General features: G+C 69.3%; 1 protein-coding gene across 30 annotated transcripts in view; it reads right to left on the reverse strand.

The window, feature by feature from the left end:
• Positions 1-1943: 1943 nt before the first annotated feature.
• The window catches only part of PLEC (plectin), a 57317-nt gene continuing 32853 nt past the window's right edge, over positions 1944-26407 (reverse strand). For 9 of the 30 annotated variants that reach the window (XM_051831214.2, XM_070075638.1, XM_070075646.1 and 6 more), the window contains 33 exons: positions 25059-25120; positions 24844-24858; positions 24595-24684; positions 24179-24223; positions 23623-23700; positions 23453-23545; positions 22529-22695; positions 21969-22084; positions 21778-21884; positions 21541-21660; positions 21372-21467; positions 21079-21206; positions 20765-20858; positions 20049-20203; positions 19656-19965; positions 19498-19575; positions 19249-19410; positions 19068-19172; positions 18886-18981; positions 18683-18808; positions 17834-17986; positions 17592-17746; positions 17382-17508; positions 17114-17297; positions 16887-17044; positions 16615-16793; positions 14755-14893; positions 14308-14664; positions 14147-14230; positions 13940-14044; positions 13740-13838; positions 9453-12833; positions 1944-9331 (listed from right to left, as the gene is read on the reverse strand). In XM_051831214.2, the coding sequence (XP_051687174.1) occupies positions 3110-9331; positions 9453-12833; positions 13740-13838; positions 13940-14044; positions 14147-14230; positions 14308-14664; positions 14755-14893; positions 16615-16793; positions 16887-17044; positions 17114-17297; positions 17382-17508; positions 17592-17746; positions 17834-17986; positions 18683-18808; positions 18886-18981; positions 19068-19172; positions 19249-19410; positions 19498-19575; positions 19656-19965; positions 20049-20203; positions 20765-20858; positions 21079-21206; positions 21372-21467; positions 21541-21660; positions 21778-21884; positions 21969-22084; positions 22529-22695; positions 23453-23545; positions 23623-23700; positions 24179-24223; positions 24595-24684; positions 24844-24858; positions 25059-25120 (13586 nt within the window). In that variant the 3' untranslated portion in view covers positions 1944-3109. Of the gene's footprint in view, positions 9332-9452; positions 12834-13739; positions 13839-13939; positions 14045-14146; positions 14231-14307; positions 14665-14754; positions 14894-16614; positions 16794-16882; positions 17045-17113; positions 17298-17381; positions 17509-17591; positions 17747-17833; positions 17987-18682; positions 18809-18885; positions 18982-19067; positions 19173-19248; positions 19411-19497; positions 19576-19655; positions 19966-20048; positions 20204-20764; positions 20859-21078; positions 21207-21371; positions 21468-21540; positions 21661-21777; positions 21885-21968; positions 22085-22528; positions 22696-23452; positions 23546-23622; positions 23701-24178; positions 24224-24594; positions 24685-24843; positions 24859-25058; positions 25121-25630; positions 25915-26407 lie in introns of those variants that run through there. The other 21 variants (XM_070075639.1, XM_070075647.1, XM_070075635.1 and 18 more) reach the window with 8 other exon arrangements.

Genomic DNA, 26407 nt, shown 5'->3' on the forward strand with positions numbered 1-26407 from the left:
ACACGCCCGCCCGCTAAGCCAGCCTGACACGCGGGCAGCAGCGGGGACTCTGAGCGCACTCGGAGTGGGAGAAGCCGGCCGAGGCTCGAGGCGGGCACCTCGGCAAAGGCTGTGGCAGGCCTGGGCATGTCGGGCATGGCCCTCCACGCAGAGCTCTCTGGGTTTCACAGCTCACAACACACTCGCCAGGCCACGTGGAGGCCTCTGCTTCCCAGAGGGGACTGGGACGAGGACAGGGGCTGTGACGCCGAGTCCCACCACTTAGCCCAGACGCCCCGCGGGCCCCTCGTACGGGAAGTACCCACCCATGTGGGGGGGGGGCGTGGGGTCTCCGAGCCGGCAGCCCAGGCCCTCGGTTCTGAAGCGAGGGTGTCCCGTCTGCCATGAAGTGAGTGGCGACTGTGCAGCCCCAGCCCCGGTCAGGAGCCAGCGCATCGGACCCAGCAGGCACCCAGGGTGGTGGGCTCCGTGAGAACCCAGGGTAAGGCCAGGTGGACACCTGGGTGCAGGCTTGCGCAGGCCAGAAGGCTGCATGGGTGGGTGTCCCAGCACCCCCCCCCCCCACGCCCTGGCCTCACAGAGGGGCCCTGTGACAGGTGACGGAAGTGGTCAAAGTCCAGGTCTGCTCACGGCAGCCAGTGTGCTTTGCTGGGCTCCACCCAGGCCCAGCGCCGGGACACAGGGTAGGGCAATCCCTGGCCAGAGCTTCTGCCAGGCACTGGGCCGTCCACCTCACAGGCCCAGGACGGCAGCTCACGTAGGGAGGGACTAGGCTGGTTGGTCAGGGTCTGAGAGGACCAGGAGACGGAGAGGAGGCACCAGATGGACACAGGGCATGGGATCTTCGCTGAGAGCTGATGTGTACCAGGACACCAAAGTACTCATGGACCAATGGTTTGGCCAGCAGACACCAGCTACCCAGAATTCCCAGAGCCACCAAGGTGCAGGGGCATGGGCGGGCCATGGCGCCCTCTCCCAGCAGAACATCCTGTCTCCAGCGGTGTAGACCTCCAGAGGCCTCTGACGCTTCACCAGCCACAGAGCCACGTGACTCAGGCGCTGGCCGGGCCCCTCCCCCCTGCAGAGGAGTCAGCCGGGGTCAGCTGTGCACTCACGTCTCCTGCCCCCTCCCAGGAGCCACTGCTGGGCATCGCCGTCCTGGCGACATCTCAGGACCGTGCTGCCACGCTCCAGGACAAGGTCCACTCCAAAGCCACGGGGTGACCGTCCACTGTCCAGGTCCAGGAACCACGGGGTGGGAGCTGGAGCAGCTCCCACCACCCCGTGACCCGCTGGGGAACACGCCTCCCGTCCCTGCCACTTCAGGGGTCCTGGGCCCACAGGAGAGCTGTGGCCGCCCCACCCCCAGCCCGGGTGCACACAGCTGTAGTGTGGCAGGGGTCCCGGACCACCAACAGGCCGCAGCTGGGAAGCTCTCACGTGGGCAAAGTGGAGCCAGAGCTTGGGTCCAGGAAGGCGCCATCTCTCTGGCCCCAGGGCCAGCGGCTGCAGCAGGGCTGGGTGTGTCCCCCCAGAAACCGCACCCAGTCAGAGCCCTGGAGAAGCAAGTCCAGGTCGGGCAACCTCAGCACAGGAAGTGTGGGGCCGATGGGCCAGGCGCAGACAGTGGTTGAGGCTGCAAGGCAGACCCTTCCCCAGACAGAGATGCCCTTGGCCCGCAGGGGCCAGCTCACCCGCGGGGCGGGGGGGCATGAGACCCAAGCACCCGCAGCGCCAGCCCTGGGCCGAGGGCCGGCCCGGGCAGCAGGGCCAGGCCACCATCAGCAGGCCAGGCCTGGGCATGGCCCCACCCTGGACACCAGCCACCACCGGGTTTTCTTGCCCATGGACACTCACTTCCTCCCGTCTCGGCCAAGCTCAGAGCCTGGGGCAGCAGCAGCCACCCTGACCCAGGGACACAGAAATGAGGCAGGACCCACAGGAAGACTGGAATTGCTTTTATTGGGGGCAGAGGCCGCAGGGCCCCCGCCCATGGTCAGGTTAGTGTTCTGCCCTCACAGAGGCGCCGCGCACCTGGCACCTCCACCTGCCGCCAGCCCAGGTTAGTGGAACATGCAAAGCTCAGCCAGAGGTGGAGCAGGGGTGGGAGCCACCAAGGGCAAGGGCTGGGTGGAACAGGGGAGGGCGAGGGGCACCAGCGGGGTGCTAGGGTCAGAAGGCAGCCCGGCCAATGTCCCCGGGCCAAGTAGGAGCTGAGTCTGTTCTGGGGGCTGGGGCTCCCTGGGAGCAGGCCTGGCCGGTAGCACCCCAGCAGGAGGACCCCCCCCAGCCACGCCCCACGGGGAGTGCCCGCTTCCCACTCTGGGTCAGTCCGTGGGCCTGGGGCAGCAGGAGAGACACGGAAGGCACTTTCTAGGGAGCTGAGGCTGAAGCCAAGAGGCCCGGGGCCCGGGGCCATGTGTGGCGGGGAAGCGGGCGTGAGCAGCTGCGGGAGCCGGGCAGGGGCTGACCGGGCTGTGGCACGCCCGGGCCAGCTGACTCTGCAGCCTGAACCCTCTTCTTCCCATGGGGAAGCAGCTGCTCCGGGCAGGCGGGGAGAGACGCCGGCCAGGGACATCCGCCCTTCGCCAGCAACACCCACGGGTCTGCCCTGGCAACACACCGGGAAGCAGACGCCGGCTGGCCTGGGATGGCCCGGGGAGTCCTCGGCAGCTAGGGCTGGCAGGTGGGCACGGGGTGGGGGGGGTGCTGGCTCTCACGGGACTGGGGCTCTTGCCTAGACAGAGCCCTCCCTGGGGAGAGAGGAAGAGTGGGCTGGGGGCTCGGCTCTGGACCCTCCAAGGCACCTGGCTGTGGTGAGTGGCAAGGAGAAGGGAGTGGGGAGACCCGAGGAGGGTGAGGTGGTCAGTGAGGCTGGGCTGGCCCTGCCCCCCCACTACAAGCTGCCTGGACAGCGGAGAGAGAGAGGAAGAGAGAGAGAGAGAGGAAGAGAGAAAGAGAGAGATTAACGTGTTAGTCTGGTCTTTTTTGGTTAAACTTGAGGCACAGCTTGGGAGGAAGACACCTTTAAACGTTCGAGAGAGACCCCGGCCCTGGGCAGGGAGCCTGAACGCATGCAGAGCGGGAGGGGCAGGGTGCAGGCAGGGGGTCAGGCCACTGCAGACTCGGGGCCCCCCAGGGAGGCCGAGGGCCCCGAGGCGTAGCGGCGGCCATAGCCTGAGGAAGAGTAGGAGGAGGAAGAGAAGGTCATGGAGAAGCCGGAGCCGGTGGCGTCGAAGCTGCCGCGGCGGGAGCCGGCCCGGGAGCCGGTGCGGGAGCCGGCGCGGGAGCCGGCGGTGGAGCCGGAGCCGCTGACACTGTAGGGGCTGTAGTAGCCCTTGCTGGACTGGGCGGAGGCCTCCAGCAGCCGCAGCCCCGTGCCCTCCTCCACCATGCTACGGTCCAGCGCGTCCTTGTAGGAGATCTTGAGCTTGGTCTTGGGGCAGGTGAGGTACTTGGAGTAGGCGCCGACGTCGCGCAGCTTCTGGGCGGTGCGGGCATCCACGGTGCCGCGCTGCAGGGCCTCGTCGAGGGACACGCGGCCCGGCACGTCCGGCTCGATGAGGCCCCCGGTCAGGTACTGCACCTCCAGGAAGCGCTGGCCCGCCTCGTAGTAGAGCCAGCCCTTCTTCAGGGCCTGGGCGGCCGACATCTTGGTCTTGGTGCGCGGGTCCTCGAAGCCACAGAAGGCCTTCTGGGCCAGGTTGATGCGGTCCACCATGACCTTGTCCACCAGGCCCTTGTTGACGGCGTCGGTGACGGGGAAGCGCTCGCCGGTGACGGGGTCGATAATGCCCCCGGTGCAGGCCTGCGCCTCCAGCAGCCGCTGCCCGGTGATGTTGTCCACCAGGTTGCGGTGCATGGCCTCCGTAACGGACACCTTCTCCAGCGTCTCTGTGTCCAGGATGCCGGCCACGGGGCCCGTCTCCTCGCTGGGGTCGGACCAGGAGGTCAGCTGGGTCCTGGAGACGGCGGGGCTGATGGGGTAGGAAGAGGAGGAGCCCACGGAGGAGGAGCGGGAGCGGAAGCCGCCGGCGTTGCCGGACAGCATGTCCGCGAACTCGGTGATGGAGAGCGTGCCGGCGCGGTACTGGTCCAGGGCCGAGCGGTCGATGAAATTCTTGGAGATGGCGTCGTCGATGTCGTACTGGCGGCCGGAGCGCCGGTCGATGATCATGGACTTGACCACGCCGTCCGAGGACGAGATGGTGATCTCCTCCCACTCGCACTCCTGCTCGGACAGCTCCAGGTACGTCTGGTGGTCGATGAGGCCCTTGCGGTAGGCCTCGTACACCGACATCTCCTTGCCCGTCTCGGGGTCCACGATCACCACGCGGCGCTTGCGCACCGAGGACTTGGAGGACGTCTTCCGCTCGCGCTTCCTCTCCTTGAGCGGCAGCAGGCGCAGGCCCGTCTGGGGGTCCTCCACGCAGCGCTCCATCAGCTGCAGGTAGGTGAGGTTCTCCTCCGTGTTGGGGTCGAAGAAGCCCTTGGTGTCGTCCGAAGGGTCGCTCAGGATCTCGTTCATCTCCTCGTCGAACAGGCCGCGCTTGTAGGCCACCTCCACGGGCAGCCGGTGGCTCTCCTCGGGGTCGATGATGCCGCCCGTGGCGATCTGCGCCTCCAGCAGCCGGATGCCGTGGTCTTTCAGGATCAGGCCCTTCTTCATGGCCTGGAAGAGCGAGATCAGCTTCCCCGAGTACGGGTCCCGGTAGCCCGTGACGGCGCGCTCGGCCGACAGCAGCTTGTCCTTGAACTCGGGCCCCACGATGCCCATGCGCACGGCCTCCTCCACGGTCAGCTTGAGCCCCTTGATGGGGTCGATGACGTAGCCGGTGGCCGCCTGCGCCTCGAGCAGCTCGAAGGCCGTGCCGGGCCGGATGATGCCCTTCTTCATGGCCTGGTACACGGACAGCCGCTCCTTGGTGGCGTCGACGAGGACGCCGGCGATGCAGCTGGTGCCCTCCAGGAACTTCTGCAGGTTCTTGGAGACCTCCTCGATGGACGTCAGGCCCTCCTGCAGCTGCAGCGCCGTGGCCTCGTCCATGACCTGGGAGCGCACCAGCTCCTCCACCGTGATCTGCTTGCGCAGGCCGCGGAAGGTCAGCTTCCGGGCGTCGGAGAGCGGCAGCAGCAGCTGGCCGCTGGCCTCGTCGCGGCGGCACCGCCGGAGCAGCTGCGTGTAGCTGAGGCGCTCGTCGGTGGAGGGGTCCACGTAGCCGCGCACCTCGCTGGGCTCCGACAGCTGGTCGTGCGTGTCCTTGTTGAGGTAGCCCCGCTGGTAGGCCACCTCCAGCGGGAGGTGGAAGCCCAGGTGCGGGTCCACGATGCCGCCGGTGGCCAGCTGGGCGTCCAGCAGCCGCAGGGCCTCCTCAGCGGGGATCAACTCCTTCTTCATGGCTTGGAAGAGTGAGATGGTCTGCTCGGTGTAGGGGTCGCGGTAGCCGGTGACGGCCCGCTCTGCCGAGAGCAGCCGGTCGTGCAGCTCAGGGCCCACCAGGCCCTTGCGCACAGCCTCGTCGACGGTCAGCCGCTCGCCCTTCACCGGGTCCAGCAGGAAGCCCGTGGCCGCCTGGGCCTCCAGCAGCAGGCGGGCCACCTCCGCGCTTAGCAGCCCCTTCTTCAGGGCCTGGTAGATGGTCAGAGTCTGCCTGGAGCCGGGCAGGTAGACCCCGGCCACGGAGCCTGTGCCGTAGAGGTAGCGCCAGGCAGACTCGGCCTCCAGGGCCTCCCGCAGGCTGCGGGCGCCCTCGCGGAGCAGGTTGTAGGTCTCCAGGGAGATGATGCGGGCCTCGTAGAGGTCCTGGGCGGTGAGGCGGCGGCGCACGTAGTCGTAGGAGGCCAGGTTCTGCTGCCGGATGATCTCCGTCTTCTCGATGATCTCAATGATGATGATGATCATGCGCTCCTTGGTCACGCGGCCGGCCTGGAAGTCGGCCAGCAGCCGGGCCCGCTGCTCCTCGGGGATCATGTCCGACTGCATCACCTCCCACAGGGACATGGTGGAGCCGCCGTGGCTGCCGCCGCCAGGGATGTCGATCTGCGTCTCCTCGAAGGCCCTCCGGGTCTCCTCCTCGGTGTACACCTGCTTGGTCTCCACCACCTCGGCCCTCTCAGCGCCCCTGAGCGGCAGCAGGCGCAGGCCCGTCTCGGGGTCCTCCACGCAGCGCTCCAGCAGCTGCCGGTAGGTGAGGTTCTCGTGCGTGTTGGGGTCGAAGAAGCCCTTGGTGTCGTCGCTCGGGTCCTGCAGCACGCGGTTCATCTCCTCGTCGAAGTAGCCGCGCTCGTAGGCCACGTCCACGGGCAGCCGGTGGCTGTGCACGGGGTCGATGATGCCGCCCGTGGCGATCTGCGCCTCCAGCAGCCGGATGCCGTGGTCTTTCAGGATCAGGCCCTTCTTCATGGCCTGGAAGAGCGAGATGGTGGAGCCCGAGTAGGGGTCCTTGTAGCCTGTGACGGCCTTCTCCGCCGACAGCAGCTTCTCGTGCAGCTCGGGGCCCACCACACCTGCCTTCACGGCCTCGTGGACGTAGAGGCGCTGGTTCCGCACGGGGTCCAGCAGGAAGCCAGTGGCTGCCTGTGCCTCGAGCAGGAGCGTGGCCGTGCTGGGCCGCAGCAGGCCCCGGCGCATGGCCTCGTAGATGGTCACCTTCTCCTTGGAGTCCTCCAGGTAGATGCCGGCCAGGCAGCCGCTGCCCTGTAGCAGCGTGCGCACGGAGTCCACCTCCGAGAGGTCCTTGACCGACGTCTTGCCATCCCTGAGCTGCTCGAACTGGGCTCTGCTGAGGACGCGGGCGGCCAGGAGCTCACTGGCCGGCACGGGGGCGCGGAGGCCGCTGAAGGACAGCCTCTCCTGCCGCCGGGTCTCCACCTCCTCCACGATGGTGATGAGGATCTTGATGACCTTCTCCACGGTGACCTTGCCCGTGCGGAACTGCCGCAGCAGCTCCTGCCGCTGCTCCTCCGTGAAGTACTCGGAGCTGATGAGCTCCCACACCGTCACCGGCCGGCCCTTGAAGCTGCCCACCGGGACCTCGACCGCGGCCTTCTCGAAGGTGTCCCGGGCCTGGGCCTCAGAGTAGACCTCCTCCTGCCGGGCCCGGGCGGCCTTCTCAGAGAGTGGCAGCAGGCTCAGCCCGGTCAGCTGGTCAGCCCGGCACTGCTGCTGCAGCTGGCTATACGTGACCGGCTCCCGCGTGCCGGGGTCGAGGTAGGCCTTGACGTCATCTGCGGGTGCCGACAGGGCCCTACTGGTCTCCTCATCCAGGTAGCCCCGGGCACAGGCGACATCAGGGGGCACACGGTGGCTCTTGCTGGGGTCCACGATGCCCCCCGTGGACAGCTGGGCGTCCAGCAGGCGCAGGCCCTGCTCCCGGGGCAGGAGGCCTTTCTTCAGGGCCTGGAACAGGGAGACGCTCTGCCCCGAGTAGGGGTCCCTGTAACCCGTCACGGCCTTCTCGGCCGACAGCAGCTTCTCATGCAGCTCAGGACCCACCAGGCCGGCTCGCACGGCCTCGTCCACGGTCAGCCGAGCGCTGGTGGCGGGGTCGATGATGTGCCCGGTGCCGGCCTGGGCTTCCAGCAGGGCCACGGCCACGTCCGGCTGCAGCAGGTCCTTCCTCAGGGCCTCGTACACGCTCATCTTCTGCCCTGCCTCCTCCAGCCACACCCCCGCGATGACACCGGTGCCCCGCAGGGCCCGCCGCACGGCATCCACCTCGGCCACCTCCCGCACGGAGCGCTCGCCGCGCTGCAGCTGGCGGTAGAGGTCGTGGTCGATGACCTTGCTGTCCAGCAGCTCGGCGGCGGGCACCAGGGCGCGCAGCCCCTCGAAGCACAACTGGCCCCTCTGCTCGTGCTCCTCCACCACAGTGATGACGATCTTGATGATCTTCTCGACCGTGATGCGGCCCGTGCGGAACTGCCGCAGCAGGTCCCGCCGCTGCTCGGCCGTGAAGTACTCCGAGTTGATGATCTCCCAGATGGTCACCGTCTTGCCCCGGAACTTGCCGAACGGCGCCGACACGGTGGCCTTCTCAAAGACGTCCCGGGCCTCGGAGTCGGTGTAGACAAGCTCCCCGCCCTTGGCGGCCGCATCTGTGAGCGGCAGCAGGCGCAGGCCCGTCTCGGGGTCCTCCACGCAGCGCTCCAGCAGCTGCAGGTAGGTGAGGTTCTCGTGCGTGTTGGGGTCGAAGAAGCCCTTGGTGTCGTCGCTCGGGTCCTGCAGCACGCGGTTCATCTCCTCGTCAAAGTAGCCGCGCTCGTAGGCCACGCCCACCGGCAGGCGGTGGCTGTGCACGGGGTCGATGATGCCGCCCGTGGCGATCTGCGCCTCCAGCAGCCGGATGCCGTGGTCGCGCACGATCAGGTCCTTCTGCATGGCCTGGAAGAGCGAGATCTGCTCGCCCGTGTAGGGGTCCTTGTAGCCCGTGACGGCGCGCTCGGCTGACAGCAGCTTGTGGTGCAGCTCGGGGCCCACCACGCCCTCCTTCACGGCCTCGTTGACGGTCAGCCGCCGGTTCCCTACGGGGTCCAGCAGGAAACCTGAGGCCGCCTGGGCCTCCAGCAGGATGAGGGCAGTGCCCGGGCTCAGCAGCTGCCGCCGCAGGGCCGCGTACACGCTCAGCTTCTCGCCGGTGGGCTTGAGCAGCAGCCCAGCGACACTGCTGCTGCCCTGCAGGTAGCGCCGCACGTCCTCCCTCCGCGCGAGCTCGGCCACCGTTGTGCGGCCCTGCGCCAGCCGCTGCAGCTCCTCGCCGCTCAGGATGCCCGCCTCCTGCAGCTGCTGGGCCGGCACCCTGCGCCGCAGGCCCTCGAAGGTGTGCTCGGGCTCCGCCGCCGCGGCCGGGCCATCGGGCACCTCCCGGCCGTTGGGCAGGGCTTTGGCGGCGGCGGCGGCCTGCAGGGCGGTGATCTCCTCGGAGTGCGCCAGCGCGGCCCGGTGCTCCTCCTCCAGGCGCTGCAGCCGCTCGCGCAGCCGCTGGTTCTCCTCGGCCAGCAGCTTCTCCTGCTGCTGCCGCTGCTGCTCCAGGCGCTGCAGCTCCTCCTGCTTGCGCCGCACGCCTTCCTCGGCCTCGTGCTGCCGCCGCCGGGCCTCCTCCATGCTGGCCGCCAGCTGCTGCCTCTCCTGCTCCATCTGCTGCTGCTGCCGCTGCTGCTCCTCGCGCAGCAGCTGGGCCTTGGCCACCTCGTCCTGGAACAGCTTCTCCAGCTTGGCCTTCTCCTCCTCCACGAAGCGCTCCCGCTGCAGCAGGCGGTCCTTCTCCGACAGGAAGCTCTGCTGCAGGGCCTGCGTCTCCTGCAGCATCTGCTCCTGCTGCGCCGTCTGCATCTAGGGGGAGCGGGAGGGAAGGCAGGCGCGGCGCGTCAGCACCCACGGGGGCCCCGGCACGCCCGCCACCCACCCCAGGGGCACACCCGGGCCTGCCCGCCTGCACGCCGGGGGCCGGTACCTCCTCGGACTTGAGCTGCAGCAGCTTGGCCTCCTGCTTGAGCTTCTCCTTCTCGCGCTCCAGCTCGGCGATGGCCTCCCGCAGGTGCTCGGCGTCGCGGTCGCTCTGCTGCCTCTGCACCTCCAGCGTCTGCACCAGCGTCACCTTCTCCTGGGTGGCGAGCTCGGTGCGGTGCAGCTTCTCGCCGATGTCCTCCGCCTGCTTCCGGAAGCGCTGGGCGTCCTCCTCGGCGCGGGCCTGGGCCCGGCTCAGCTCGGCCACGCGCAGCTTGAGGCGCTCCGCCTCGGCGCTCATCTCTAGCTGCCGCTGCCGCTCCGCCTCCAGCGTCCGCTGGAAGCCCTGCGTCTCCGCCGCCAGCTGCTGCTCCATCTGCTCCTTGTCCTCCTGCAGCCGCCGGGCCTGCTCCTGCGCCAGCTCCTTCTGCTGCTGCAGCAGCTCGGCCTCGGCCCGCAGCCGCGTGGCCTCCTGCACCGCCTGCATCTTCTCCCTGAGCATCTTCTCCGCCAGGGCCCGCTGCTGCGCCAGGTCCTCCTCGGCCAGCTGCCGCAGCCGCGCCGCCTCCTGCGCCGCCACGCTCAGCCGGGCGGCCTCCTCGGCCACCTGCTTCATCTTCTCGGCCTCCTCCTCCAGGAAGCGCTGCGTGTTGTCCTTGTCGCGCAGGATGAGCGCGCGGTTCTCGGCCTCGATGCGAGCCTTGAGCTTGCCCAGCTCCTCCATCTGCACCCGCAGGGAGAAGAGCTCCTCCTCGGCCTGGCCGCGCTGCCGGGCTGCCTCCGTCACCTCCGCCTTCAGCCGCTGCAGCTCCTCGTCCAGGATGCGCTTCTGGTGGTCCGTCTCCTCCAGCTGCAGCCGCATCGTCGTCAGCTCCTGCTCCACCTGCGCCTTCTGCCGCAGCGTCTGCTCCGCGAACGTCTTGTGCTTCTCCATCTCCGCGTCGGCCGCCTGCTTCTGCCGCAGAGCCGCCTGCTCCGCCTGCGCCCGCCGCGCCGCCTCCTGCTCGGCCTCCTTGCGCAGCTTCTCCGCGGCGGCCTGCGCCTGCGCCCGGGCCTGCGCCTGCTCCTCTGCCGTCTGCTTCAGCCGCTCGGCCTCTTCCACCTGCTGCCGGGACTGGGCAGCCTCGCGCTCGGCCTGCTCCCGCGCCGCCTCGGCCTCCTCGGCCGCGCGCCGCGCCGCCTCGGCCTCGCCACGCAGCCGCTCCAGCATGCTCTGCTCCTGCTGCAGCGTCTGCTGCAGCTCCTGCTCCCGCTGCTGCACGGCGAAGGCGTGCGCCTTCTCCTCGGCCTGCAGGCGCTTCTGGGCCGCCTCCTGGGCCAGCTGCAGCTGCCGCGCCGACTCCTGCTCCGCCCGCTCCCGCAGGCGCCAGGCCTCCTCCACCTTGGCCTTGAGCCGCTCCACCTCCTCCAGCGCGGCCTTGCGCTGCCGGGCGGCCTCCTCCTCGGCCACCAGGCCCTTCTGCACGCGCTCCTCGGCCTCGCGGCGCCGCTGGGCCTCCTCGGCCGCCAGCTGCCGCTGCCGGGCGGCCTCCAGCTCCGCCTGCTCCTTGCTGCGCAGCGTGTCCTCGGCGCTGCTGCGGATGCGCCCCAGCTCCAGCTCCAGCTCCGCCTTGCCCGCCGCTGCCTTCTCGAAGCTCACCTTCAGCGCCTGGATCTCCTCCTCCACCTGCCGCCGCTGCCGCAGCGTGTCTTCCACCAGGCCCTTCTGCCGCTCCAGCTCGCTCTCGGAGGCCTTGCGCAGCTGGGCCAGGCGCTCCTCGATGTCAGCCTTGTGCTGCGCCGCCTGCTCCTCCAGCCGCCGCCGCTGGAAGCCCTCGTCTTCCGCCAGCCGCCGCAGGCGCTCGTTCTCCGCCTCCTTCTCCTTGAGCGCTATCTCTGCCTCCGTCTTGAGCCGCGTGGCCTCGCTGATGGCGGTCAGCTTCTCGGCGAGCACGCGCTCGGCCTCCGCCCGCTGCCGTGCCGCGTCCTCCTCCGCCCGCTGCCGCTGCCGCTGTGCCTCCTCCGCCAGGGCGCGCAGGCGCGCGGCCTCCTCGGCCAGCTCGCGGAAGCGGCCGGCCTCGGCCTCCAGCCTCTGCTTGGACTTCTCGCTGGTGCTGCGCGACTCCTCCTCGGCCCGGGCCTTGCTGGCCAGCAGCACTTCCATCTCGGCTCGCACCTTGGCCAGCTCGGCTTCCAGCTCCTGGCGCTTCTGCGTGGCCGCGGCCGCCTCGCGCTGCAGCCGGGCCAGCTCCTCCTCCAGCAGCTGCCGCTGCTGCTCCCCCTGCTCGGTCTCGGCCCGCAGCCGGATGAGCTCCTGCTCCGCGGCCAGGCGCTGCTGCGCGGTGCCCTCAGCCAGCTGCCGCTGCTTCTCCAGCTCCTGCTCGGCCAGCTCCCGCTGCCGCACGGCCTGCTCCTCCGCCTTGCCCCGCCGGCGCGCCTCGCGCTCTGCCGCCTCCTTCTGCTTCTCGGCCTCGGCCTGCGCCAGGCTCTTCTGCTGCGCCACCTCCTCTGCCTGCAGCCGCAGCCGCAGCGCCTCGTTGGCCTTCAGCTGCCAGCGCTCCAGCTCCCGCTCGGCCTCCTCGCGGGCACGCTCGGCCTCCGCCTGCTGCTGCGCCCGCCGCTCGGCCTCCTCGCGCAGCTGCGCCACGGCCACGTGCTCCTCCTGCAGGGTGCGCTCCAGCTGGGCCGTCTTCTCCGCGAAGGAGGCCCGCTTGCTCTGCAGCTCCGCCTCGGCGCTGCGCTGCGCCGTCTCCAGGGCCACCTGCACCTGGCGGGCCCGGTCCGCCTCGGCCTGCCGCAGCCGCCGCTCCGCCTCCTCGGCCTGCAGCCGCAGCTCCTCCAGCGCCTGCAGGGCCCGCTGCTTCTCCCGGGCGGCCTCGGCCTCGGCCTTGACGCGCAGGGCCAGCTCCGCCTCCGCGTGCCGCTTGCGCTGGCTCTCCTCCTGCACCTGCCGGCGCAAGCGCTCGGCCTCCTCCTGTGCCTGCCGCTTCTGCGCCTCGGCCTCCTCCGCCCGCGAGCGCAGCGCCTGCAGCTCACCCTCGGCCCCGCTGCGCTGGCGCTCGGTCGTCTCCAGCTGCAGGCGCACGGCGCGGATCTCCTCCTCGATGCGCACCCGGCTGCGCTCCGCCGCCTCCACCTGCTGGGCTTTGGCCTGGATCTCGGCCTCCGAGCTCTGCCGCAGGTGCTGCAGCTCCTCCTGAATGCTGCGCTTCTGCTGCTGTGCGTCCACCGCCGCCTCCTCCCGCCGAGCCACCTCCTCCTGCATGCGTCGCTGCAGCTCCTGCGCCTCCCGCTCCGCCTGCGCCTTGGCCTGCGCGTGTGCCTCGGCCAGCTGCCGCTGCTTCTCCAGCGCGGCCTCCACCTCGGCCAGCCGTTCCCGCTCCTCGGCTCGCTGCTGCTCTGCCAGCCTCTGCGGCCGTGGCAGAGAGGAAGAGAACCAGAAAGAGCGTGAGCCCGGAGCAGGCGCCAGACGGGTCACGTGACACGGCACCACCACAGTTCACTCGGACAGCGCGGTGCGCAGGGGTCAGGGAGGACAGAGGTCCCGGCCCGGCCGAGGAGACAGCGTGCACCCGCCCAGGGCACTCAGGCAGTGAGCGCAGCTGGCCCCACCATGCTCACCAGCCTGGGGAAGGAGGCCCAGGCGTCCTCCCCTCTTCCCGCAGACAGGCGACGGAGACAGACAGACAGATGGGGGAGAGAGAAAGAGAGCAAAGCAGGAGGCTCGTGGGGCCCACAAGCCACACCCTCCGCACAGACCGCCTGGGCTCTGCTGGACACTGGGGCCTGGCTCTTACCACAGGGCCCCTGACCCCACCCAACCCTAACCCGGCGGTGCGGACCTAAGCCAGCTCCAGAGGGGGGGGGGCCCTGGAGCCTGCAGCTCAAGCAGAGAAGGCAGGGCTGGCTGCAGGCAGGCCCAACGGCGGCGGGGCCCGGGAAGGCAAGGAGGAACCGCCTGCTGAACACCTTGCCTGCCTGGCTTCCCAAAGGGGCCCAGGCAAGGAGACCAGCGCAGACGCCGCAGGAGGGTCAGTGGGAAGCAGGAGGGGCGGCACAGAGGAGAGAGGGGCGCCAGCCACCGCAGGGAGCAGCACAGCACCAGGCCAGGGAGGGCCGCCGGTGAGGCAGCCTGGGGTGGCGTGCTGGGGGACAGGCACCACGTGGCACCAGGCAGCAGCAGTAGGAAGAGCTACCACCAGCTAACAGCCTGGGACGGGCTCCTGTGCGCTGCGTTTGGGGTGGAGCAGGCGGCAGGATGGCCTCCCCATGCCCACCGGCCCCCACCCCAACCCCCACCCCCACCCGGCTGTACCTCCTCCTCCTCCATGTGCCGCAGGGTCTCGCTGATGAACTTGATGTACTGGCTGGTGAGCGTGGTCAGCTCGCTGTAGCGCGTGCGCAGGTCCACGTACTGGCGGGAGGGAGCGCCAGGGTGAGGCCTGCCCGGAGCCACATCCCCGTGGGGCCCAACCAGCCCCTCACCCAGCTCAGGCCCGCTGGCCCTGGTCCTACCTCCTGGATGACGCTCTCTGCGCCAGACTGGACCTTGGGCTTCTTGGCTGGGGACGCCACTGGCTCCAACTGTGCCTTGTACGTGACCAGCTGCAGCTCGTAGTCCTGTGGGCGCACGCTGCGGTCGGTCACTGGCTCCGCCCCCCAGGCCTGCCCCCCAGCACCCACCCATGGGCTTCCCCGCGTGGCCAGGCCTGGGGGCCACACCTTGATGGCATTGATGTACTGCTTGGCGAACCTCTGGCATTCCTCAACCTTCTCGCCATGCCGCTCAATCTCCTCCAGCAGGGCCTGGGGGGGGGGGGCGGTGGTCAGCACAGCCAGGCGCAGGCGTGCCCCCTACCCCCACCCACCCTGACCGGGCCCACCTTCTCCTGTCGCAGCTGTTCCCGCACATCTCGGCTGTTGGCGAGCGGCACGGCCTGGGCCTGCTCCTGCCGCCGCTTGGCATCCTGCAGCCAGGCGGCCAGCGGGTCCGCGCTCTCGCGGTAGTAGCGCAGCTGGCGGCCCAGCTGCTCGAGCTCGCGCTGCCGCACGTCGGTCTGGGCCAGCACAGCCTGCCAGCGCTCCAGCAGCTGCTGGACCCGTTCCCGCCAGCGCTCCACCTCCACGTCCCGCTCGCCGTGCCGCTGCTGCAGCCGCTCGCCCACCTCCTGCGCCCCCCGCAGCTCGTCCCGCAGGGCGTCGAACACGGGCTGCTGAGCCTCTGCCTGGGCCCGCAGCTTCTGCAGTGAGGAGGCGCGGAAGCCATTTCAGCCAGGGACCCCCGCCACGCACGCCCCGCACCCGCTCAGGCATGAGTCCGGTCCCAGTACCTTCAGCGAGGCCTTGGTGGCCTCGAGCTCCGGGAGGGTGGCAGGCACGGCCTGCGCCTCCTTGAGCTGCTCCTCGTGGGTCCTGAGCACCTCCTCGGCACCTTGGGTGCTGCGGATCACCAGGCTGATGGTCTTGAGCCTGCGGAAGGGAGGGCTCGGTCAGGACGGCTGCGTCTGGAGAGGCAGGCCCACAGCGGTGGGGCCAGAGCCCCAGGGAGCGGGACGCTGCCTGCCGGGCCGCACTCCGTCCAGGCCAGCGTCCCGTGGCCACAGGCTTCAGGGAGAACAGACACGAGGAGGTGCTCAGGGACACCAAGCTCCAGCCTGAAGACTTGCACAGAGGCCACACAAAGGCCTGGGCAGGTGGAGCTGGCTGGCGGCAGTGTGGTCCTCACGGTCCAGCCCACACTGGGTGAGCCAGACACTCAGTGTGGAAAGGGCACCCACAGCAGCCTGCGACCCTCCCCTCCAACACACTGTTTGTGCACAAAGGGATAAAATGGGACGCAGTGCTGACCACACAGCAGGAGACCCTGAAATAGCAGGTGGGCCGCTCGGGGCCCCTGGAGGCCCCTGGAGGCCAGTCAGAATCGACAGGGCAGGCATGCAGGCAGGCCTCCCACGGCACCTCTGAAAGCCGGTCCCCAGGAATGCACAGAAACACACAGCAAAGCAAGGACAGCTGAGGCCTTGTGGCTGGACTGGGGACTGAGGGCAGGCAGAAGAGGGGGCCTGGGCACTGCCCTGTGGGCCCCGGGCAAGGGGAGGACACTGTAGGGCACGGAAGGCTGGTTACACTGCCCCTCGTGCCTCCACTGTCCCACCCTCTGCACCTGCTGCCGCCCAAGAAGCCCTCCCTTGGAGCCTGCAGAACCCCCTGCTGTGTGACCACCCCTCCCCACTCTGAACCCACTACGCAGGGATGTGTGCACCCTCCTGACCTCTAGCTCCTCCTTGGGTCTGCCCCCCTCCCCACCCTTCCCTTCTACCCCCAAAGGCAGGTATCCCTGGGAAGTCCTGTGGCTGCCACCTCCTCAGCCACCAGCTCTGAGCCCCTTATCTCCTGGCCAGACAACTCCAATTCCCCATGGGCCTTCCTTGGCTCAGGGCGCTTCTCTGGGCACAGCCCCCACCACAACCCGGCCCCCACACTCACTTCTCCAGGCACAGCCCCCCGCCCCTACACTCACTTCTCCAGGCACAGCCCCCCGCCATGACCCAGCCCCCACACTCACTTCCCCAGGCACAGCCCCCCGCCCGGGCCCAGCCCCCCACACTCACTTCCCCAGGCACAGCCCCCCGCCCAGGCCCCCACACTCACTTCCCCAGGCACAGCCCCCCGCCCGGGCCCCGGCCCCCCACACTCACTTCTCCAGGCACAGCCCCCCGCCATGACCCAGCCCCCACACTCACTTCCCCAGGCACAGCCCCCCGCCCGGGCCCAGCCCCCACACTCACTTCTCCAGGCACAGCCCCCCGCCATGACCCCGGCCCCCCACACTCACTTCCCCAGGCACAGCCCCCCGCCCAGGCCCTGGCCCCCACACTCACTTCCCCAGGCACAGCCCCCCGCCCAGGCCCCGGCCCCCACACTCACTTCCCCAGGCACAGCCCCCCGCCCAGGCCCCGGCCCCCACACTCACTTCCCCAGGCACAGCCCCCCGCCATGACCCGGCCCCCACACTCACTTCCCCAGGCACAGCCCCCCGCCCGGGCCCCGGCCCCCCACACTCACTTCCCCAGGCACAGCCCCCCGCCCGGGCCCCGGCCCCCACACTCACTTCCCCAGGCACAGCCCCCCGCCATGACCCGGCCCCCACACTCACTTCCCCAGGCACAGCCCCCGCCCCCCACACTCACTTCTCCAGGTAGATGGCAGACAGGCTGCGGACCTGTTCCAGCTTGCCAAGTGTCAGCTCCAGCTCCGAACGCAGAGTAGGGGCGGCGGGCGAAGGTTCGGGCAGCGCCAGGACCTTCTCGGCCTCGGCAGAGAGCCGGGCGACCCCCTTGCCAAGCCCCTCCACCTCGGCCTGCGCTTTCTGAGGAGGAAGCGAGCAGGGAGCACGCTGACCACCATGGCCCGGCCCAACGCACGGTGCCCAAGGAGGGGAGGGGAGGGGAGGGGGACCTGCCTGCTGCTCGGCGATGCGCTGGGCGCACTCCCGCGCGGGCTCCTTGTCCAGCGGCAGCCGCAGGCGGTGCACCGTGCGGGTCTCGCAGGCCTCCAGCTGCAGCCGGATGTCCTTGAGCTCTGAGATGCAGCGCTGACAGCGGGACTCCTCCTGCTCACCTGGGGGCGCGTCTGGTCACGCGGCTGCCCGGCCCCCGTGCCCACCCCCGGGTGCTGCCCGCTCCTTACCCTGCTCCACGCTCTGCAACAGCTGCTGGTAGTGGCGGCTGCAGGAGCCGTACTCGCGCTCGGCCGTGAGCCGGTCCTCAGGCCCGAAGCCCCCTGCATCCTGGCTGTCCCGCAGGAAAGCCTGGTAGTGCAGTTCCAGGCTGCGCAGGGCTTGGCGCTGCTCCTCCGGCTTCAGGGTGCGGAACTGGTGGGGAGGGCACGGGTCTGAGCATGGAGGGGGGCCCCGCCTCTCCCCCACCAAGTGCCCGTGGCCAGCGCGTCACCGTACCGTAACCAGGGACCAGGAGCGGATCAGCTGCACATCACGGCTGAGGCTCTGCCACGCCAGAAGACTCTTCATGTCCACATGCAGCTGATGCCACAACGTGACCAGGGCCTGGTGCTGGGCCTCCAGCCTGGCAGGTGAGGGCCAGAGTCAGGGCCATCGGGGCCCCACCGCTGCCCGCCCACTCCAGCTGTAGCTCCCTGGGCCACCCACCTGGCCACAGCCTCCTGGGCCTCCAGGTTGGGGGGCGGCACGAGAAAGCACACAGACGGCACGGCTGCCTCGCTGCCGGAACCGCTGAGCACCTTCCAGTGGGACGGCTGGGCGGGGCCCACCAGCTGGCACTCGTCACCCTTGTGCACGGTCACCTGGGACGTCAGAGTCAGTGACGATGTGGCCACACCCACAGCCCCGCTCACCCCTCCCACGGGGGCCCCGCCTGGCGCAGCCCTCACCTCCACCTGCTTGTAGTCACACACGGCCAGGAGGGGTATGTGGCCACGCACGGGGTAGGCTGGGTTGCGTGGTTTCAGCTGCACGATGGCCTTGGCCCGCTTTGCCAGGCCTGAGAGGTGGCCCTTGTACTCGTTGAGCTGCTCCTTCTCATCCTGTAGGGGAGGGGCAGCTAAGGGCGACACGCCTGGCACCCGGGAGCACAGGACCCACCCAGATCTGGGGATGGCCAGGTCTGTGCGTTCCTCCCAGTGCTGCGGGCTGGGGACACGGGGAGCCGAGAGGCTTGGTCCCCGGAGAGATGCCGCTGACAATGTCCTTTCTGACCAGGTCTGGAGCCCCCACTGCCCACAGCCGTCCCCACATCCCCTGGGTGGCCCAGCTTGGCTGAGCTGTAGCTCCTGTGACATCCTTTTCCCTCCTCCCTCCCAACCCCATGGGGGGGCCAAACCCCACCAAGGACAGGTCAGAGCCCAGCCTGGAGCGGCCTCAGCCCGGAGCTGCCTGCACCTCTGCCGCTCACTCCCGATGACGCTATGGCTGAGGCCCAGCCTTTGCTGACCACAGGGACCAGCCTCGGTCCCCCTTCCCTCCAGCACTGTCCGCCGAGCACGCTGAGACCCCACTGGGTGTCCCCCACCTCCACCCCAGGACTCACGGGCCCCACACCCAGCGCACTCGGCCCTCCAGGGCCCTGCAGGCTGTCGGTGTGCGCGCGCCCACAAGAGCAGCCCCAGCACCGCCTCCCGCCTCACTCCTCTGTGGGCTCCACAGCGGGGTGCACGACCAGCTCTGCTGGCCCCCGGCCACCTCCCAGTCCCTCCCTGCCCCTGCCCCTGCGCCTGCCCCACCTGCGCATCCCGCAGCAGGTCCTCCAGCCGGGTGACGGTGACCGAGCGGTCGCAGCTGTACTTCCTGCGCAGCGTCTCCTGCAGCTTCCGCAGCTGCTCCTCGGCCTCCCGCACATCTGAGAAGAACTGGGGTGGCGGGAGGGGTCAGGGGCCTGAGGAGGGGGCGCGGAGCCCCCGAGGGCTAGGGGCAGGGGGGCCCTCACCTGGAAGTAGGCAGTGTTGTCTTTCAGGTGCGCCTCGATGCAGCAGCACAGCTGAAGCATCCAGCTCCACTGGGTCTGCAGGGCTGCCTGGAAGGACTGCGAGAGGAGGCGGAGCCTCATCAGGCCCCGCCCCACCGCCCTGGGGCCCCGGGAGGGCCCCCCGGCCCCGCACCCGCACCCACCTCCACTGTGGGCCTGGCGGGGTGGTCTTCACGCAGCAGCCGGTCCCCCACACTCTGGGTCCCCTTGACTTTCTTCTCCTTCAGCTCCAGCTCCCGCATCAGGGCCTGACAAGGGGCACAAGGGCTCAGGGGCCGGGGTCTGCCCCGAGGGGCTCCCGCGGCGGGGGGCGGCCATCCTCACCGAGTAGCTCTCCTTCTTGGCGGCCATGTTGGCATTGCGCTCGCTCCAGTCAAAGCCGACCTCCTCCTCCTCCTTCTCGTTCAGCCACATCAGCTCTTTGGTGGCGGCTGCCACGAAACCGTGCAGGCTCTCCAGGGACCGGAGGCGGGCCTTGGAGGAGTTCTGCGGGCAAGAGGAACGCATGGGAACCGACGCCAACCCACTGGCCCGCCTCCCCCGCCCCCGCCCAGCCCCCGCCAACTCGCTCACCAGCAGCTTGGCATACTGCAGGTCCAGCCGGCCCAGGCAATCCCGGTAAGCGCCCCGGGCAGCGGGTGAGAGCTGGCCCTGCAGGAGACGAGGGAGGGTGAGGCCCGCGGCGGGGTCCCCAGACCGCCCACCGCTACCACCCAACAGGCGCCACTCACCTCATCGTTCCGCGCCCGCTCGATCTTGGCCCGGAACTCCTCGATGGACTGGTGTAGGCCTCGGTGGCTGCCCAGCTGTGCCTCCACGCTGGGCAGGTCCACACCCCACTCAGCCCCATCCAGCCGCCGCTGGTTCTCCTCCACCCACGCCAGCAGGTCCTGCAGGTAGCGCAAGGTGGAGTCCTCCAGCTCCGGGCGCCTCTGTGTGCTCTGCACAGTCACCTGGGTCACGGGGGCAGCCACGCCCGCCTTCAGCCGCAGGTTGAACTCAGTGCGGATGGCCACCAGGCGCTCGTGCAGGCGGTACACCCTGGGGCGGAGGAGTCGGGGAGGTCAGCGGGCCCCAGCTGCCCAGTGCCGGCCGGCGCCGGGGCAGGGCTGGGGGAGGCCCACCTGCGGTACATCTGCTCGCCCTGTGGGTGCCGTCCATCCTTGAGGGTCTGCACGTCGTTGAACAGCAGTCGGATCATGCCATCGGCCTTGTCCAGGTCCCGCTCCACCTCCCCTGCCCGCTGTGGCACCTTGCCTGTGGCCAGCAGCCGGATATCCTGCCAAGCGGTGGTCTGTGACTCAGCCTGGCTGGCCCACCTCCCGACCACACAGGGACCTTGTCCATGGTGGTCACCCTTGCCCGCTTCCCCAGCCCGAAGGCCCAGGCCTCAGCTGGCCAGGACCCTGATCTTCCCCCTTCTCTCCCTGCCCTACAGACACACTCTGGACAAACTGTCCACCTGCTGGCTCTGCAGGGAGCCAGTCAAGTCCAGAGGAGTCCTGTTGGTCCAGGACTGAGAGCCCCTCACGGCCACAGAATCCCTCCCTTCTACAGGTTCCGGCCTGGGCACACCCAGCCCTGCGCCTGCGGCCCTGTGTGCTGTGGGGGAGGAGCAGGCCCGGGGGCAGGCAGGGCAGCCTCTCTGGGTCCTGCTGCTGCCCAAACAACTCTCCTCCAGCGCAGACAGGCAGAGCTGGCCGCGCACCAGGAGGGAGGAGCTCAGCTTGGCTCCCCGAACCCGAGTGCCCCACCCCTGCCTGTGGGCCCACCCCTCTCCGGGCTCTGGGGTTCCACCCACTTCCCTCCTGCCTCTGGCCCCTCCCTGCCCTCCCCTCACCGACTGCAGCAGGGCGTCGGCCTGGTTCAGCTGCTCCTCGCACAGTCCGGCCTCCATCTGCAGCTTGCTCACGATGCGCTGAAGACACTCCAGCCTGCAGCCCCAAGCCCCCCGGGACGCCGTGAGCGGTGGGCCCGCTGCGCTCCCCGCCGCACAGCCAGCTGCCCTCCGGCTGCAGGCTCCCTGCCTGTCTGCGGGCCACTGCCCCGCGCCCAGCTGCCTGGGGGGGATTTCCTCGCCAAGCAGTGACTCACCGTCCTGCGGCTCCCTTGCCACCACAGGGCCCCACCCGGCAGCCGCCTGTCCACACCCACCTCTCGAATTCACTGCGGAGCTGCTTCTCCCGCTCCAGGATGGCCACGTGCAGCTTGCCCCACTCCTTCTCCACGTCCAGAGGGTGGTAGCCAGGGGGCACCTTGAGCTGGCCTGCTTGCACTGCCCCCTGTGGGCAGCAAACTGAGCTCAGGCCTGAGCGGCAGAGGGGTGGGGGTACCAGGCCCGGGGTCCTCGGCCCACTGGTCCCAGAACAGCCCCTGTCCTAGAGGCAAGGCCGGGTGGAGCTCCAGTGGGGCCCCTGGCCCTGGGGCTCTGCGTGCCCGGCGCTCACCTCCAAGGACTGGTAGATGGCCTTGGACCGGTTCTTGTCCGCCTCCTTGGCTGGAAGCTCCGTCTCCTTGAACTTCAAGAACTGGCACCACAGGATCTGCAGGGATGAGGGCATCAGCAGCCCTGCCAAGGCAGGCATGGACCCCTCCCCACCGGGAAGGCAGGCCCACCTCGATCTCCTCGAAGCTGGAGGGGAACTTGCGCTCCTCAAAGGCAGCAGTGTGGTGCCGGATCCACTGCAGGAGCAGCATTACCAGCTCCCGGTACTCCTGCCAGCGCAGCTGCAGCTCCTGCACCACAGGGTCGTCAGGGCTGTCGGGGCCTCCGGGCTCCACCGCCCACCACCCCCTCCAGGCCCCAGGCAACCGGGCCCTGCCGCCCCCCCAGCCCTCCGGGCCCAGGCTCACGTTGGCCTTCACCCCGTCCTGCACGTCAGGCACACGGGGCATGGCGTCGTACAGGGATGAAACGTAAGTGATGATGGACTTCTCGTCAGGCTGAGGGACGTCCACGTCTGCGGGGGAGGGGTGGGGTCAGAGCGGCCTGTGGAGTGGCTTCCGGACGAGGGGGCAGGGGAGGACCGGGCCAACCCTCATACCCTCGGGGTCCAGGAGCCGAGTCACTCCCAGGTCCCGCTCGGCCACGGAGAAGGCCTGGTCCAGGTTCTCCAGGTTGCCCTGTTGGTACACCTTGCTCATGTCGATGAGCATGGGCCTGCAGACACACAGGCAGTGGGTCACGCACCCCGACAAACGAAGAACCCCAACCCTGCCTCTCCCTGCCTGCCCGCTAACAGCCACCAGCAGCGGGCTCTGTTCCCCACCCTGGGAGCCCAAGGCCTACAGCAACACGGGCAGAGGCTCCCAGCAGCCGCCCTGCCCACCAGGCCTCAGGCCTCCAAGAAGCTGCACTGTTCTCTGGCAGGGGCTGGCTGGGGTCGGGCCTGCTCGCCTGTGCCTCCTGGGAGCAGCTGTTGGCACCCACACCCATGCCCACAGGCCAGGCCCCAGACAGGCAGGCATGATCCCGCCGACCTCCCTGCCCCATCTGTCTGAAGTCTCCTGGCTGAAGTGCTCCAGGTGTGCGCACGTGCATATACACACACACACACACACACACACCCCTCCTGTGGCTTCCTCTGCCCCCGGGGCCACGTACTTGTGCCGGTGGATGATGGCGTTGAAGAGGCGGCCGTCCCGCCAGCTGGAGGTGAAGTTGTCACAGCGCAGGCCCTGGTAGCCCTCCACCATGCGTTGTGACCAGAGCAGCAGCTTCTCTTTGGCCGTCATGTCCTCGGACTGCCCGCTCACCTGGATGTCTGAGATCTGCCCCATGGCACACGCAGGAGGCTGGAGGTTAGTCCTGGGGCCCAGCCTACCCAGCCCACCCCACTAGGTGACCACGACTGCTCACGGCTGGCCAGCAAGACTCCCAGGGCCCCTCCCACATAATACTGAGCCACACTAGGGCACTCCAGCCAGTAGCTGCCACAGAACTGCCACCAGCAGGTAGGTGCCCTGGGCTCCCGTGAGCTCTGGGTGCACCCCTGAGGCTGACACGGAGCTGAGTGGTGGACGGCAGGCACAAGGGTCATTGCAGGCCCCAAAGCTGGCCCAGACCCTCCAGGCATAGGACAGGCTGTCAGGGAAGGGTAGAGCAGGCCACGCCCCCTCTGCGGCTGCAGGCGGAGTGTCTGGGGTCTCTGTGGACCGGGCTGGCGCGCACCCCTGGCCGCCCTGCCCGGCCCTGCACTGGGAGCCACCCTCAGGCCTGGTTCTGTCTGCCTGCCTCCCTTGTGGGTGCCCCCGGCCTCCCCTGTCTGGCGGCTGGCAGCCTGTGTGACTCAGCGCGCATGCCAGCCTGGCTCTGCCTGCCCAGATCTCCGATTTGTGGCTTCCTGTGCAGCCAGCACAGGCAACACTGAGTCAGCTGGGGCAGCCTGGGCAGCTGCAGCAGCTTCCCTGCAGGCCCTGCCCCGTCAGCACCCCAGGGCCAAGGAGTCTGTGCAGGGCACCTCCCGAGCCGCCCCACCCTGCAGATCGGGCGGCCCACGCCAGGGCGCCCCCGGGGGCAGCGGCCCACCTGGAAGTGCAGGATGATGGTCCAGATCAGGCCGAGGGTCAGCTTGGGGTTGCCGTCGGCGATGTCATCATTCCTGATGTTCACCAGCTTCACCTGGGGGGGGGGGGGCAGCGGTCTCAGCCCACACGCGGGGCCGGCCCGGGGCGGGTACCTGGCGGGCAGAGCCTCACCTGGCGGTGCCGGAGGTAGTCCAGGGCGATCTGGACGTTCTGCAGCTTGTGGAAGCGCATCCTCCCCTTCTCCCGGGGCTGTGAGGGGGCACGGAAGGTCAGCCTCTGCAGGCCAGCTGCAGCCCCCGGCACCGCCCCCCGGCAGCCGCCACGACAGAGGGCAGTGGCCACTCCCGTACCCAGGGGTTACCCTCCCCCCCAGCCTAAGGGCCAGGGCAGGCCCAGCAGGGGCTTGGGGAGTCTAGTGACCCCAGCTGGGGTGAGGAAGGAAAGGGGTAGGGAGGAGACAATAGCCAGGAAGCCCTGGGTGGAGGGCAGAGGCACTGGGGGGGTGCTCCTCCTGCCCGGGGGGCGTGGCCACTGCAGCTCCTGGTGGGTCCCAGGCCCAGCCCCGGGTACTGCAGCAGGCAGGACAGCAGGCAGTCCGACACACAGCCATCTACCACCCAGGAGCCAGGCGTGGGTCGGGGTGGACTGGCTGCCAGCCCCCGTGAGCTGGGCTCTGCTGTCCTGGGGCGCCCACGTGCCGCCGGGGCCAGTGGGCACAAGCACTCACCAGGCGCAAACTCCTGATTACGTCCCGCTCCCTCCGCTCCCTTGGCTGCCCAGCCAGAGCAGGGCAAAGGGTAAAGGGCAGAGGTCAAGGTTCAGAGTCCAAGCAGCAGAGAAACCAAAGCAGAGCAGAGCATGAGGTTACTGTGTTAGGGCTCCAGTGCGGAGGGTAGCAAGGGCCGGAAGGGCCATGGCTTGGGGTTGTGGCCGCTCTCGTGTCGGGCCCTTGGCTGGGAGGTCTGACACCTGGACTGGGAGGCACGTGGGCGAGGCCGGGCTGCTCCCGGGGAAGAAGCAGAAGGGGGCTGAGCCGGACAGAGTAGGCAGCTGGGAGAGGGCCCGAGGAGGGCGGGCAGGCAGGCAGGCAGGGGCGTCCAGGTGGACACAGCAGGGCACAGGAGAGGGCAGGGGCACACGTACCAGGCTGTCCCCCGAGAGGACCTCCAGCAGGGAGATGAGGTTGTGGCCATCGCGGAGGTCTTCATACAGGTCACTGATGTGTCTCTGGGCCTGAAGGGACAGCGGGGGCTGGGATGACGACAGACCACCAGAGCCACCAACGGGGTCCCGGGTGGGGACTGACCAAGCAGCTGGCACTAGCCCCAGGGGCAAAGGCAGGGAGGGTCCCTCAGAAGCCCCAGAGCATGCCCCCGGCCCACAGACACCTACCTCTGCCCTCCAGTGCTACCAGGAGAGACCAGGAGGAAGAGGAGGAAGAGGAAAGAGACAGGAGCAGGCGTGGAGAGGAGAGGACAGAAAACAACCGGTTTCAGAGATGAAAGGTGAGCACACGGGCAGTGGGGCAGCTGCGGGTGGGCGGGGACAACCCCAGCCCCCCCCAGGCTGTTCAGCCTGGGGACCCCCCCCAAGCAGGTGCCACCCACCTTGATGAGGTGCTTGTTGACCCACTTGGTGAAGGTTTTCTTCTGGACACGGTCCCGCTCATCTAGGGGAAAGAAGGTGACCACTGCGCTGACAAAGCAGCCAGGCAGCCCAGCCTCGCCCGAGGGCCCGGCCTCTACCACATCACAGGGGGACCCAGCCCGGCGCCACTATCAGGCTTCCTCCTGTTTCTCCCAAGGGAGGGAGGGAGGAGAGCAGGCGGCGCACCCAGAGCCCTGGGCACACAAGTCCCGGCCTGCCCCTGCCCCACATGCCGCCCGAGACGAGCAGGGCACCGCGTGGCCGGGACACAGGCTGGGGAGGGGGCTCCGAGACGGGGCAGCAGCCCTCACCATGCTGCACAGAGCCCCCACCCTCCCCGCCTGCACCCAAGGCTCAGGGCCCCCGTGGGCCAGCCTGGTCCATGCCCCCCCACACACACACACTGCGTCCCATCTGAGTCTGTCCCCAGAACTCAGACCCCTGGAGTCGGGGTGCCCCCAGCCCCAGCGCCGAGACTTCCTGCAGCACAGGCCCGCCCCGCCCCGCCCTGCCCAGCAGGGGTGCCCGCTACCTTTCTTGCCCTCGGAGGCCCTAAGCACAGCCAGGTAGAGGTTGTCCTCCGAGCTGGTCCTCTTGTAGCCCAGGCCCTGAGGCTCCGGCACACGCAGCCGGTGCTGAGACATGGCTGCCCCTCCCCTGGCCACCCGGCCCAGGCCTCAGACACTGGCTTCCAGGCAGCCCCTTGTGGCACACGGCAGCAGAGGCTGCAGCCACACAGGCCGCTCTCGGCACAGGCACAGGCTCAGGTCAGAGCACCAGTGCCTGTGGCCACTCCCTGCCTGCTGCGCTCCCTAACAAGGAGCCCAACCCAGGCGCCCCACCTCGCCCTGCCCACCCCCCCCCAGAGCAGGGAGTGTCCCAGCGGGAAGGAGAATGCGGCCCCTCCCCCCAAGGCCACGCCCTAGCCCGCCAGAAACAGGAAACCGGGGTTTCCTTACCCACCCTGCCCACTGCAGCAGGACAGGGGAGGACCTAGAGACGGGGGGTGGGGTGAGGGGTGGGGGGGGCTGGCACTGCTGCCACGCATACAGCCCCTCAGAAGGACCCCTTCTCACTAGGAGGGCCCCCTCCCAGTCTGGGGTCCCAGAGTGTGACTTCAGAAAATACTCTCTCAGGCCTCAGCCCAGGGCCACCTCCAGGCTGCCCACCACCCCGCTGGGATCTGACTCCAAGAAGAAACCCCACCTTGAGTGACACCTGGACAGGGGGAGGGGCCAGCTGCTGGCCTGTTTCTTGTAGCCCCTAAATCACACCTCAGATCTGTATTAAGCAACCATGCCCCTCTCTG

Source organism: Oryctolagus cuniculus, chromosome 6, assembly GCF_964237555.1.
Source record: "Oryctolagus cuniculus chromosome 6, mOryCun1.1, whole genome shotgun sequence".
NCBI classification, from domain to species: domain Eukaryota; kingdom Metazoa; phylum Chordata; class Mammalia; order Lagomorpha; family Leporidae; genus Oryctolagus; species Oryctolagus cuniculus.